At 36.4% G+C, this 14,609-nt stretch overlaps 3 protein-coding genes and 1 long non-coding RNA gene across 7 annotated transcripts in view; 2 read left to right on the forward strand and 2 right to left on the reverse strand.

The window, feature by feature from the left end:
• The window catches only part of glis1b (GLIS family zinc finger 1b), a 147,649-nt gene extending 144,072 nt beyond the window's left edge, over positions 1–3,577 (forward strand). For 2 of the 3 annotated variants that reach the window (XM_087264467.1, XM_087264466.1), the window contains exons 10-11: positions 439–597; positions 1,835–3,004. In XM_087264467.1, coding sequence (XP_087120593.1) covers positions 439–597; positions 1,835–1,968 — 293 coding nt within the window. In that variant the 3' untranslated portion in view covers positions 1,969–3,004. Of the gene's footprint in view, positions 1–438; positions 598–1,834 lie in introns of all 3 variants that reach the window. The other variant, XM_087264465.1, reaches the window with a different exon arrangement.
• LOC147842616 (uncharacterized) overlaps positions 1–14,609 on the forward strand; it is a 1,013,036-nt gene that overhangs the window by 660,681 nt on the left and 337,746 nt on the right. The gene's annotated exons all lie outside the window — the stretch shown is intronic.
• rps8b (ribosomal protein S8b) lies at positions 4,285–11,142 on the reverse strand. Its single transcript, NM_001134683.2, is given in 6 exon segments — positions 4,285–4,982; positions 5,346–5,475; positions 7,546–7,721; positions 9,874–9,973; positions 10,501–10,607; positions 11,112–11,142. Coding segments are annotated over 6 exon segments (627 nt in total). The 5' UTR covers positions 11,116–11,142; the 3' UTR covers positions 4,285–4,872.
• elovl8b (ELOVL fatty acid elongase 8b) lies at positions 11,475–14,474 on the reverse strand. 2 transcript variants are annotated; one of them, NM_001204524.1, is given in 8 exon segments: positions 11,475–11,913; positions 12,088–12,215; positions 13,010–13,124; positions 13,226–13,282; positions 13,406–13,486; positions 13,644–13,831; positions 13,993–14,058; positions 14,284–14,474. In NM_001204524.1, coding segments are annotated over 7 exon segments (795 nt in total). In that variant the 5' UTR covers positions 14,051–14,058; positions 14,284–14,474; the 3' UTR covers positions 11,475–11,745.

Raw genomic sequence — 14,609 nt, forward strand, 5'->3', positions numbered from 1 at the left:
AACCCTCTCAGTTTCCATCTCCTACCTTCTGACCGGTTTAATTGACCAGTTTAAAAATATCCACGCATGAGTATCTGCTGTCAGAGAGAGTCTCATCAGTATGCGAACTGGCGTAGTCTCCGCTGTGCTCTGCATTAGCCAGAACATGTGGCCTGCAACCACAAGAGGAAGCTTCTCGCACTAAAACCAGCCAGTCCAAAACAACTCAGCTGTCTGTCAAAAGAGCTGCTCTGAAGGAGAAACGCTCAGTTGTCAGGACACAGATGCACATGTGTGAACTACATCTAAAAAAAGACTACTTGTTGAACACTTGCTGAGAAACAGGAATAAACACATGCTGATTCATGCCTTTGTTTAAGAGTTATCCAAAGCTTTGAACCTATAGTAAATCCACTGTCAAATGAGATGTTTTTATATTGGGTTTATGTGTGTTTGTAGATTATCGTGGAAACTTCCAGAGCTGTTTTCATTTTGGCGACAGTTACAGAATGGATCAGTCCATCAGCGGCGGCCATCAACCTGCAGAGTCGCACAACTTCAACCCAAACCCACACAATGGCTTTCACATGAGCTGCTCCACCAGCACCTCCTCCACAGGTACACAAACACACACACTCAAGGTGACATTTTGTTCAAGTTCTTAAGCAATAAAGGCCAATAGTGTAAATGAACATACATGAACATACTGTATATATTAAATTAAAGCTAATTTATTTCATCATGTGTACATATTTGTAATTCAAATGGTTGAAAAAAAAACACGAAAGTGCAAATGTTTTCAATATTTTGAAATACATGCATCGTATATGACACTTTTTATATTTGTGTAATCGAAATATGAAATTGTATGTCATATGTATTTTGCATATATAGCTATACATCAGACTTTTATGTGGGTTGTTATTAAAATTAATAATTTGAACTGTTGAAAATTCTTGGGATGTTGATCTCTGCCCTGTTGACTTTTGGTGTTGAAAATTCAGCTCTACACTTTAACAAAAGGACTTTTATTGACATTTTAATAGTTTGAAATATAAGAAATAATGTATAGAGAAAAAAAGGCTGTAAATATAATGTATTGGCAGTTTATTATTAGGTTTTTGTAATATAAAACACCAACCTAGATTTAATATCACTTTAAACTATTAAAACTTTTAATAAATGTCACTTTTTAATTTACAAATGTTAAAATTGTTGGAAGAAAGACCAAGGTCTCACAATGCAAAAGCATAAAATAAAAAAAATGAATCAATTATTAGGGATATTTTTACAGTGCACCCTGTAGATTTAAGCTGCACTGACAAGCTAACTGGATGAGTTTGTATCGTCCATTTTCTTACGTATGTATAAATGTACTTACACACCTTGTAAAAAAAACTTTGCTGCCTAAATATTTTAGTTGAATCAAATGAACTTTGCAAGTCATCTCAAACTGACTAAAAATATTATGTTAAACTTTGAGTAAATAAATCAAAATGAGTTGAAACCTGATTAAGTTAAAGCAACAAAAAGATATGTTGGTGTAACATTTAGAAAAATCTTTGGTAACACTTTATTTTGATGGTCCATTCGAGTATTAGTAAACTGTCTGTCCGATGTTGATACTGCTCCTTCGACAGACATTTCAACTTGTACGTCAACTTGCACTAACCCTAACCCCAACCTAACGGCCTACTTATAATCTAATGAGAATTAGTTGGCATGTAGATGCAATTTAATTTAAATTCAACAAACGGACCATCAAAATAGTGTGCCCAAATCTTTTTACATTGTATGTTTTCTGATTTTAATGAAATTGTGGCACTTTTTTCTTTCTTTTCTTTGGGTAATTCAGGTTTCAGCTTGGTGCCGGACATCATAGGGTCAGGTTGCCAGTTCTCGCCAGGCACCGAGGAGAATGTTTTCTTTCAGGTGGGCGGCTTCGATCGCGGCTTGAGCCAAATGTCATCAGTGTACACAGAGACATAGAGCCAGCTCACCCGTCCACCATCAACACTAACATCTTCTTTCAGACCAAACGCTTTTTTTATTCTACTTTCATCAATGCAGTTTCAACCTTTCTCGGTTTCTTTAGCATTCATCCTTGTTATTGATTGTATTTAAAGCCTTGTTGGATTGAAGCACCTCAGTGGACTGAAATATTATCCATTTCCTCGACTACACAAAAAGCTGCTGCTCCACCACACCGAAGGGTCAATCATGAGAGCTCGTGTTTATTTGTAGAATGAAATTGCACTTTTTTTTTCCCCAATGTTCTTAAAAATGTCCCAGTGAGCAACTTGATGTCAAATGATCATCAGAAATGATGTCAAAATCTTGACATTGATGTCCTTTTAACCACCAAAATAATGACACAAAATGTTTTTATTCATCTGAAAGCTTTAACTACAGATTACCACAGGAATTTGTTGGCATTTTATATTGAAAAGGGATCAAAAAACATCAAAAATAATTTCCAGGACAGTCCAGTAATCAATTTTTTAATGCTAATTTGATGTCATATTGACAATGGTAGTCAATTGACATGAAATCGATTTGCATTTTTTATTTTTTTTTTGCAACAAGGTGCCCACTGGGATGTTGACAGTCTCCTGAGATTGTGGCTTGTCGTCAGACATCGCTAGTCTTAATAAATCCATCTGGTCAGCTCTGATCTAATTGTGACCCTGGAAGGGTTTGAACAAAACTTCAGAACGGCCGCATCTGTGCTGATCAGTGATGAGATCCACATTTCCCTCTCCCAGCTCTCGTTCTCTCATTGTGTTGGAAACAATTATTTAGTGTTGCTGTGTTTTGTCAGTGAATGTTTGCAAATGTTTGTATTGCTTTGTCATTTGGTTGTCATCATCCCATATAAACAGAGTTCTTTATTTTGTAACGGTCGATGGCTTTAATATCTACCACACTTTCAGCGTATGTATAAAATGTACAGTTTTTGTTTAATATTAATAATTATGTCAGTCTCTCGATCTCTAAAAAAAATAAATGAGTCTTGAATATTGAAGTCTTGTGCTCATCATTGTACTTATGCTGCTCATAAATAAATATCATTAAGCTGAGTTTAAGTACTATAAAATATACAGAGGGCTTCAATTGCAAATGATTTGCGTATGTTCCCTTAACTTTGAAAGGTTTGTTAGAAGCTGGTCTCAAACATGATGGACTGAACAGGGAAAAAACATTTAATAAACTATTGTTAGGAAGACACTGCCCCCTTTTGGATGATAATGAACTTGCCAACCTACACACAAATGCTTAATGTCACAAATAAAGGAGACCACAGCAAATACAACACGCTAATAGTGAGGTGATATATTTTATACATTTATTCAGGGCTCTACATCAGAAGAACCTCTCTTAAGTTAAAGACAGTCAAATATATATATTATGGATTATGAATCATTTGCATGGGTCAGTCAAAAATGAGTTTTTTAAACAAAAGTTAAGTCAAGTATGGGTTGTTTGTACTTTCTTTGTACATAATTTGTCCTGTTAAATTAATATGTAAATCATAAATGTTGTCAGCAAAATAAATTTTAATTTAAGATATTATAATTGATAAATGTAGTGAGATGTATTTATACAATGATCAACATTTGAAGTAGATCAAAACCTTTCCTTAAAGTTGTCCTGAAATGATCAAACAACATCTATCTATCTATCTATCTATCTATCTATCTATCTATCTATCTATCTATCTATCTATCTATCTATCTATCTATCTATCTATCTATCTATCTATCTATCTATCTATCTATCTATCTATCTATCTATCTGCAGCAGTCAGTATACTGTATATATTTGTGTATGTGTGTATGCTTTCAACATGCTTAATACACTAAAATTAATTGAATTTAGACACCACAGGGTTTCTGCAGATTTCATCAAGTCAAATTTAAGACTTTTTAGGACCATTATGAATGAAATTTTAGACTCATAAAGAGTTAAAGGCTAATACATTTTTCAAATGGTGCATATGGAAAAGATTTTTATTTGCCCTACCAATTTTTTTATATAATTTAATATTTAACAATATTCCAGAGATGGATTGCAGTTGGAAGGGCATACGCTGCATAAAACATATGCTGGATAAGTTGGCGGTTCATTCTGCTGTGGCGACCCCAGATTAATAAAGGGACTAAGCCGAAAAGAAAATTAATGAATAAATGAATGAATATTTTACAATAATAAATTATATATAATATTAACTAAAAAAAAGAAAAAAAAAGAAGTAAATATTTGAAACAGTGTAAGAACCATCAAGTTCTACTTGTATCCATAGACTTTTTTTTCAACATGAACTTCCTTTAAAATAATAAAGTAGTTAATAAATACCTTTTTGACTAAAAAGTTTGAAGTTTTATTATGATTGGGTAGCAATACATGAACACAAGCAAATTAAGACTTGTTTAAAAAAAGATTTAAGACCTACAACACAATATTTCACTAAATTTAAAACTTTTTAAAGCCTAAAATTTAGATTTTGGGATAAGACATTTTAAGACCTCGCAGAAACCCTGCACCAAATCAAATTGGGTTATCTCAACTTTGAGCCACATTCAAGAATTACTTATTTTCATTCTAAATGCATTATTTAACTTAATGTAGGAAAAATACTTCAGTGAAATCTGACATAATATTAATAATAATAATAATAATAATTAAGATGAAATAAATTGTATCGTGAAAGTGCAGTTTGTGAGTGAAAGTGCTAAAGGTTTTATATTGTGCAAAATGCAATATTTGAGGGAAGTAAATGAGCTTAATCAAATTTTAATATAAGACTGCTGACCTAAGTCATTTTTCAAATTCATGCAGTCATTTTCACCCGTAAATGATCTTACGGTGGAGCCCTGGTTATATTGCTGGAGTTTATTTGCCTTTCTTGGCCTTGATCTTGCGGAGGTAAAACTCCAGCTCTTTCCCCTCCAGGATGTATCCGTCTGCTCTGCCACACTGGCCAGGCCTGGACGCAATACAAGCTGAGAAGAAAATAAAACAACGTTGAAAACAGCAAACTCAGACAGAAGCAGGGACACATTTACAGATGATTTGTCTCATGAACAACACAGAAATATGTAACAAGTGTAAGAGAGTGTAATATGCTAATAAGTGGGTTTCTTGTTGTAATGGGGCATGCCTCAAATCATCCTAAAATCAGAACATCCAGTGACTATTACAAAATCAGTAAGCGAGGATTAGGACACGTACTGTTGTTTATTTGCTTTGGACTGTGAAGTGAATGGACTTGGACTCAAGCTTATGCTGTTGAAAACAACTTTTCCCAATGGTCAGATTAGAAAAATTAAGATTATGAGTGTCAAGACTCATGCAGGGAAACTGACCGAGAAGCTTGCCCTGCAAAAACTGCTCCTCCAGCAAACTGCTGATCTTGCTCTTCTTTCTGCGTCCCTCGATCTTCTTCTGAACCTTCTTTGAGCGCTTCTTGTTCAGGATCTCCTCCTCTTCTGGAGTCTGAAGGATGAGAATATATGTGCAATTATAAAGGCAACCAGTCAGCATTTCTCTTTATTACAATCTCCGAAGTTTATCTGGGAAAAATTGTCAACCAGTATTTGATCACTTAAAAATCAAACAAGCAAGAAATAGATAGCGATTATTGAAAACGTTTTATACTAACATTTCAAACTTTTCTTTGGTATTCATACTCTGATAGAGTCTTTCTTTTGTTCACTTCACTGTGTGCAAGGGTGGCTATTTTGCACTTTTTATATTTTAGTAGTCCTCTTCATTGCTGTGCATTCATTCTGTGCTTCTTTTTTTTTTGCACAGTGGCTGATATGTAGTTTAACCAAATTTTTTGGGTTTGTTATGTTTGTTTCTTTGCGGTATATATCCCTACAGCCCAGAGAGCTCCTATTGGGAGGAACTTACACCTTGGATAGGTTGGGTAAAGGCTAGGGTAAAGCAAGGGTGCCCAAACTCAGTCCTAGAGGCCCGGTGTCCTGCATAGTTTAGATTCAACCCCATTAAGACAAATCTTGGCTAGCCAATCAAGTTCCTAGTAGACTTGCTAGAAATGTCCTGGCAGGTGTGTTGAGGCAAGTTAAAGCTAAACTGTGCAAAACAATGGCCCAGATATGGTGTCATATTTGTGATGCTTAATGTTTTTTTTGCATTATTGAAAGGGGTCAGCTTAGGGTTGGTGTAGGTGCAAAGTATAATAATAATTCCTTACATTTATATAGCGCTTTTCTGGACACTTAAACCACTTTACACATTTTTGGAGGGAATCTTCTCATCCACCTCAAGTGTGCAGCATCCACCTGGATGACGTGACGTCAGCCAAATTGCGCCAGACTGCACACCACACATCAGCTGATTGGTAGAGAGGAGAGGAGTGATGTAGCCAATTATGATATGGGGATGGTTAAGAGGCCATGATGGACAGAGGCCAGAGGGCAGATTTGGCTAGGATGCCAGGGGTCAGAACCTCAGTTTTAACGTCTCATCTGAAAGACGGTGCTTACTGAGCAGTATAGAATCCCCTTCACTATACTGGGGCATTAGGACCCACACAGACCGCAGGTTGGGCGCCCCCTGCTGGCCTCACTAACAACACTTCTGGTAGCAACCTATCTTTTCCATGTGGTCTCCCATCAAGGTACTGACCGGGCGCAGCCCTGCTTCCGTATTTTGTGATTTACCAGTGATTTAAGTTAATTTACGGTTGTGAATCGCATTATGGAACCATGATTTCTGCTCTGTCGACTTTTGATGTTGAAAATTTAACTCTAGAGATTAAGTAAGTGAATTTTATCGGCAGTTTGAAATAATTTAATGAATAAGAAATAACATACAGAAATAAGTCTGTAGGATAGCAGGAAATGTCCTCATGTTTTTTTGCACTGTAATATACAACACCAACTCAGACAATATATCACTTTAAACTATCAAAAATGTTAATAGAACTCACTTTTTTATACTTTGCAAGGTTAAAAGTTGTTGGAAAAAAGATTAAAGGCCCATAATCCAATTCAAAAGCATGAATAAACAGGAAAAAATAAAAATGTAAATCACAAAATACGGAAAACGGCTAATTTACGAATATTTTTTCAATGTAGTTAATGAAATGTCATTCCTAATTTCAGTAATTTCATTCCTGACTGAAAAAGCATTACATGTACAGTCAATGAAATATGTTATGGGTATGTTTAAATTGCAGGCTTGTCAGGATTCCACTAGGCATCTGCAGTATTTTGATTGGTTACTACACACACACACACACACACAGACACACACACAGACACACACACAGACACACACACAGACACACACACACACACACACAAACGCACCCACACGCACGCACACACAATGCTCAACTTTGCATTAACAATAGTTTCTGTGGCTTAACTCCAAATGCAAATGCAAACTCCTAACCAAACATCAAAACTTGTCACATGAGAGCTTGAGGTTTTGGAAAATCTCCTGTCATTTCTGTGCAGTATGCATGAGATGCCTGGCACTCTAAAAATAGACATGCACATCTATTTATACTGTGCTCTGTAAATTGAAGCCTACCAGCTTCGCTCCTTTCTTGCGGCCCAGAGGAATGGCGTAGTGGGCTTCATACCACTGCCTGTACGGCGCGCTGTCCACCAGAACGATGCAGTTCTTCACCAGGGTCTTGGTTCTCACAAGCTCATTGTTGGAGGCATTGTACACAACGTCAATGATCCTGGTCTTGCGAGTACAACCTGTGTGTTATAACGACAAAATTAGACGTGCTTTTAATTCTGAGAGCTTCCAGAGTCTAATTTTTTTTTACCAATGTCATGTTTAGATTTGGTTACGAAGAATAAATAATACCCATGGCATAATGTACGCCATGTGTAAAATAGAAAAATGTCCATGCGGCCCAAGAGACGGACATTTAAGAACAGGTCGATTCAACAGATGTCCCTGTTCGAGCAAAGCGTTTTGTTAAACAGTAATGAGCTACATCAGAAGCTTCATGGTAAATTTATGAGAAAATTTCCAGGCACCACTTCCATGATCTCAGTCTAAAGGCATCTCATGGTTTTAAAACTTCTAAATGCACTGACACACAAACTCAGTGTCCTGACAACCAATAAAAATATTGGTAGCAAGACATTTGGAAGGGCTACAGGTGGGAAAATATCCCAAAAACCAACCAGTCTGTCAGTCTATTATATAAGAAGTTTGTGGGTTTGCTGACAGCTCGGTCACTCCTTCAGTAGACCAATCATTTCTCATTTTTAGTGGACTTCTTAGGTCAAAAATAAAGTCATTCAGCAGAGTTTGTCAGTTTGTAGACTTATAACCTAAAAAACATTGTAGAACATCTACATTAATTAAAAGATTATAAATGTAAGCAAATGTTTATTGTTTAGTAACAAATTACAAATATTCAAATTACTGTAATTGAGTAGTTTTTCTTAGGAATTTTAATTTACTAAGTAGTTTTAAAAATGTGTACTTTTACTTTTCCCTGAGTAAATTTTTAGTGCACTATTGATATTTTTACTCCATTACTTTCCTTCAACCTGCAGTCACTTCTTTATTTTGCCTTGTCTATGGGGATTAGAAAAATCAGTCCGGTGATTCCCGTCCAATAAAATCATACATAGAAGTTAAATCGCACCATAATGAACTACCTCAAGACATGGGCGATTTATAATTGCAGCAAATTGTTTGAAAGCATTAAAACTGTCCAAAAAGAAGTCCAAATTCTTTAAATGCATTGATCTAGAGACTGTTTAGATGCATTTCAATAAGAAGAAGATGACAGATGTTTACTGTATGATGACCGAAATGGTCTTAAGCACCCTGCAGGCACAAGACATCAACATGACGTCAGATTGACGTTGTGAGCCATTGTCATGGGGACGTTTCATTTTGTTTGGAAATGAAAATTGCCTTTACATTAGAACCCAACATCAGACTGACGTCAATGTTCAACGTCCAACCTAAAATCAACCAAATATCAAAGTTACAGCTTTACATTGTGTGAAAGTTACCACTATGACATCTATTAGATGTTGGAATTTGGTTGCCATACCTGACGTCAATATGACGTTGGATTTTGGTCAGTTTCTAACACAACCTAAAATTAGTCAAATATCAACGTTATTTGATGTAATTATTGGACATCAAAATAATGTTGTCTTTAGACGTTGGCTAGACATTGAATTTAGGTGACCTCAAAAACCTAAATCTAACATAAGATTAACATCTTATGCGTTGTGTGCCTGTTGGGCAATAGCTAAATGTACTACAGAATGCTACGTTTACATCCACAAATTACATGCAAATGTATCAGCTTTTTACAGCAAAATACTCTTTACTCACTATTCTCGAGTATTTTGAGTACTACTCATACTTTGAGTAATATTTACAACAGCTACTTTTACTCTACTTGCGCTGTATTTTTAGGCAAGTAATGGTACTTTTACTTAAGTATGATTTTTCAGTACTCTTTCCACCACTGATTGTAAGCACACCAAATTACAATTACAAAAATGAAAACTTGCAATTTATTCTTTTTTTTCTGTTGAACACAAAAGACTAAATTTTAAAGATGTTAGAACAACTAACATGTATAACAGGGAGGAAACATGCAAGATAATGGTGACCATCTTCCTTCATTCTTCAAAATATCTTCTTTTGTGTTCACTACAGGTTTGAAACCAGCATTTTCATTTTCAAACTATCACCTAAAATTTGCTTGCTTAAATAAAACGAAAAACTTTTAGATTTATTTATTTGATAATTGTTTATTAACAAAACACCTAATACTAAACTAGTTGGTCGAATCTGGAAGGAAGGAAGCAAGGAATGACGGAGGGGAAGAAGGAAGAAATATAATGGACAGAGATGCTCACTCACATTCTGAGCCCCAGGAGAAGTTTCCGCTGTCCAGCCTCAGTGCACGGTATTTCTTATTTCCTCCACGCACGCGCACCGTGTGAATACGGCGGGGGCCAATCTAAAAGGTTTAAAGATAATTACAATTGTTTATTTGATTTCTGCTGTTCATATTGTGTGAAACAGTTTTGTAATATAGACTGTCTCTCTGCATAACATATCCATGTATAGCAAGGTCTAAACTCTATTCCTGAAGGGCCGCTGCTATGCGTAGTTTAGCTCCAACACACACCTGCTTAATAGTCTCTAGTAGTCTTGAACACCTTGATTAGTTGCATCAGCTGTGTTTGATTGGAGTTGGAGCAAAACTGTGCAGAGCTGCAGCTCTCCAGGAATCAAGTTTGAGACCCATGATCTATAGATAAAGAGACGTGTAGTAGCCTAACGAGTTCTACTAGAGCAGAGGTGTCAAACTCAGTTCCTGGAGGGCCACAGCTCTACACAGTTTAGTTCCAACCCTGCTTCAACACAATAACCTGGAGGTTTAAAACAAGCCTTAAGGGCTCAATTAGTTTGGGTTAAGACAAAACTATGTAGAGCTGTGGCTCTTCAGGAACTGAGTTTGATGCCTAGAGTAAAGTATTACACCTTTGTGTTTGCTGGAGGCCGACCCAACTCATACTTTCTTTTCTTATGGTACGGCTTCCGTTTTCCTCCGGTTTTACGACGCTTGTGCCAGTGATCCCTGGAGATTCCTGAAGAGAACAGATACCAACAGAATAAATAAATGAGTTCAGTGTCATTATGGTTTGGATAAAGTGAAATTATGAATAGACCTTGTTATTCTTTTTATCTATTTCAATGTAAGCTACAAACTGTTTAGGCTAGGTCAGTCTGTCTTGACGATGTTATTGTTATTTTCAGTATCTAACGTAGAAGGAAGCGTTGTATCTGCGCATTGCAACTGTCGCAGATATTGAGCTGCGAAATACCAGTGCTGGATATTTTTGATGGTTCAGTACATTCCGATCATGATTTTCACTACTGTTAGTGGTGAAAAACAAATACAGGGAGAGCTAGACATGTAATAGTTTCTGGATTAGCAATAAGAACCGCCATTATGCTATGCTGTTTATTCACACACAAAAGCACTAAATCACGTTTATATGTCCATAACATGATCTGACATTTATGTATTGGACGATGTCGACAATGCTGACAGAACTGCGTATTGAAGCTATTCCCTTATAAATACTTACCCATTCCTGGGTCGCTTTGAGGCTACAATTTGCCGTGTTGCCAAATAATTGAAGCAAAACCCTTTCAACTGAAAATATACATTTTTCAAATCGCTATCAAGTGGTTCGTTTGGTGTCCTCAACGGATGCTGTTGCACTCTGTATGCGAGTTCCACTTAGTTAAATCCGCTTATCTAATTTAAAACGGATCTTTTCAAAAACAAAAATAGAGGAACATAGTTGAAAATAAAGGACTTGGCAACACGCTGCCTGTATCCTTTCAGTACTCCCACGTGTACACATGGTGCCATCTAGTGCCCGTCACTGGTATTAATTGACAATTTAGACAGCAGAAGGCCGAAAAACAATCTGACCCATCATACAGTGACTTAAAATGACATTACACTTTATTTACATTCAAGTTATTTTGGTTGATAATGTAAGCTGGACATTTCACCTCTCTCAAATGCAAAAAGCATAAGTAGCATATATCCCTGGAAAATTACATTTACTTACTATATCTGATAATGAGGTCAGCGGTTTAACAAATCCTTTTAACCCTGAACACTACATAACACCAAGAATGCAGTAATGGAATGTGTAAGGGGATGCAGCATTTGTCTATTCCTCTCCCCAGCGTGTGGCTCAAATGCTGTTAAGACTTCTTGCTCTTCCTCTTTATGTAGCTCTGGTAGTAAAAGTTGCTGAAAAGTATGATGAGACTGACACAGTAGGCAAACACAACTGCATTCATGGAGTCAGGAAATTCACACTCAGTGAAGAGGTTGTATCCAGTGTGAACAGTCAGCAAAATAAACTGGACCTGTAATGAGATGTGGTTCATATTAATCTACCAACTAATCTCTATTGAAGCAATTCATTTTAAATCGATATAAAATTGTTAATAAATGAGGTAAAAGTGTTTTTTTAATGTATGAATGGACTAAAATTAGCCAGATTAGCAGTGTATGCGTGTATATGTGTGTCTTGTGTATACCAGCTGCAGTGAGGTGAGATAGCGCTTCCACCACAGATATTTCTGCAGATGAGGGCCCAGAGCTGCCAGACCATAGTAAGAATACATCCAAATATGAACAAAAGTGTTCAGCAGCCCTATAAAAAATGCTGAAACAATAAAATGACAATATTCTGTTTTTAGAAATGCACATGTCATATTATGGGTTTAATATACACTCACCAGCCACTTTATTAGGTACATCTGTCCAACCACTCATAACATTCGGAGGGTGAGCCACAGCCTACGTGTATATTGTTGCTGACCATGTCCATCCTTTTATGACCACAGTGTACCCATCTTCTGATGGCCACTTCCAGCAGAATAACACTCCATGCCAAAGCGCAAATCATCTCCGACTGGCTTCATAAACATGACAATGAGTTCATTGTACTCAAATGGCCTCCAAAGTCACCATTTCTCAATCCAATGGAGCACCTTTGGGATGTGTTGGAACAAGAGATTCGGATCATGTATGTGCAGCCAACAAATCCAATAGTATCTGGATGCAGCCTTTGTAATGCAAGCTGAGACTGCATCAGTCAGCGATGCAATGTCAAAAACAATGCACTCAATTGGAGCTAGTGACGTCACTGTGACGGGTACAGTTAGGGGTGGGGTTAGGTGAGCCCATTAAAAAGCATTGGATGTAGCCCAGATTGCACTGCACCAGGTCTGCAGGCAGACCCCTCTCAACAAATCTGCAGCAACTGCATGATGCTATCATGTCAACATGGACCAAAATCTCTGAGGAATATTTCCATGACCTTGTTGAATCCATGCCACAAAGGATTAAGGTAGTTTTGAAGGCAAAAGTGGGTTCAATCCAGTACTAATAAAGTGGCCAGTAAGTGTATATATGTTTTATAAATATCCAATGATAATCCATGTATTTCAGACTTACATTGCCCTCCTGCCACATATTTAACTCCTGCCCACCAATTGAAGATCATTGTTCCATGATGATACACATGAAGAAATGTGAGCTGGCTATTCTTTTTTCTTAGGATGAAAAAGACCTTTATGTGGCAGGTTAAAAAAAGAATCATTCACTGAGTCATGCCTATACACCTGATATAAATCATTGTAATATTTATTTTTTTACATTTGTGAAACTTACTGTATCACTAAGCTCAATTACTTTAGAGAAGAAAAACCACCAGCACACTTTTGCCATCTGAAAAAGTCAAATAAAAAACAATGTTTGGTAAAGACAAAGATAACACTGTATGCTCATTTTATTTTCAGTACAAAATATAGTTCAAAATATTACTGAATTAAAAAGAAACGAGACAATCACCCTCATTCCCAATGGACTAGTGCTGTAGTCTACAGGCTGACATAGGTAACTGTAGTTTGCCAGCCAAGATGTGACCAGGAACTGTGGAAAGAAACAATACTTTGTTGGTAAAAGGTCATGATGAGGACACGCATCTTCAATATTCTCAGACTGAATGACTTGATTATTGAAAGCAAGACCTTGATGGTAGGATAAACAACCTGAACTAATGGAGTAATGTATAAAATGCATTATTTACCTCATGGAACATGTATACAGACAAACCAACCATGGCAAAGTTGTACACAATAAGCAGTCCTTTTAGGTTCACTGGTTCCATGTTTTTCATAAGCTTGGGTCCGATCCAAATAACACCCAGATAACATAAAAATATACAGATGATCGGTACAGGAGAGTAGACTAGTAGCCATGGGTCAGTCCGCTTGTCTGAAACATGACAGCAAGCAAATGCTTTGCACCTCAGGGGTTTCTACAAATTTATGTTCATATTTTGTGATGAGTTTTTATGTACTGTTATTAATTATTTTGTATAACTAGTTGGTCGTAGTTAATTTGATTTAAAAAAATCATTATTAAATAAATCTTACCCCCATTCTCTACAATCCATTTGTGCATGGATTCCAGTCTCTGCCATGCGGATTCCATTGAGAACTCTACAACAGAACTTCATTATTAAAGACACAGGCTTAAGACTACAATTACACAACACGTAAAAACACGATGGAAATGCAGTCAATTCTGATAAAAAAAAACAAACATGCAAATTATTGATGTGGTGTAAAGTACACTGTGCATGAATTATGCTGTTGTAGTTGTATATGGGTGAATCCACGTTTTGTCAACCGTTTGCATTATCATAAATGTACCGGTGAACTTACCTGTTGAGTTTAAACGATCGCTACCGCACTGTGTAGCTGTTCTAATTAATCGCACGGTCAGATGGGAACTTTGAACAATTTTGTTTGAGTAACACGGGAAATAGTGTGTTATCAGCTGTAATGCAGAAGAACACAGATCTATTTGGAAAGAAAACTTTGGACTGCACCCGTTTTCATTTCAACTCAGATGCGCAGATAAAAGTCTCTGTTGTGTAGTAAAATTAAGCACGACTCTCAATGCAATATGGCGGCGAAAATAATAAAAAATAATAATCATTATTATAATTAAGACACAAAAAAGAAATTAAACGTGTTTTAGAGCCGTA

The sequence above is a fragment of the Danio rerio genome, chromosome 8 (assembly GCF_052040795.2).
Source record: "Danio rerio strain M-AB ecotype USA chromosome 8, GRCz13ab, whole genome shotgun sequence".
NCBI classification, from domain to species: domain Eukaryota; kingdom Metazoa; phylum Chordata; class Actinopteri; order Cypriniformes; family Danionidae; genus Danio; species Danio rerio.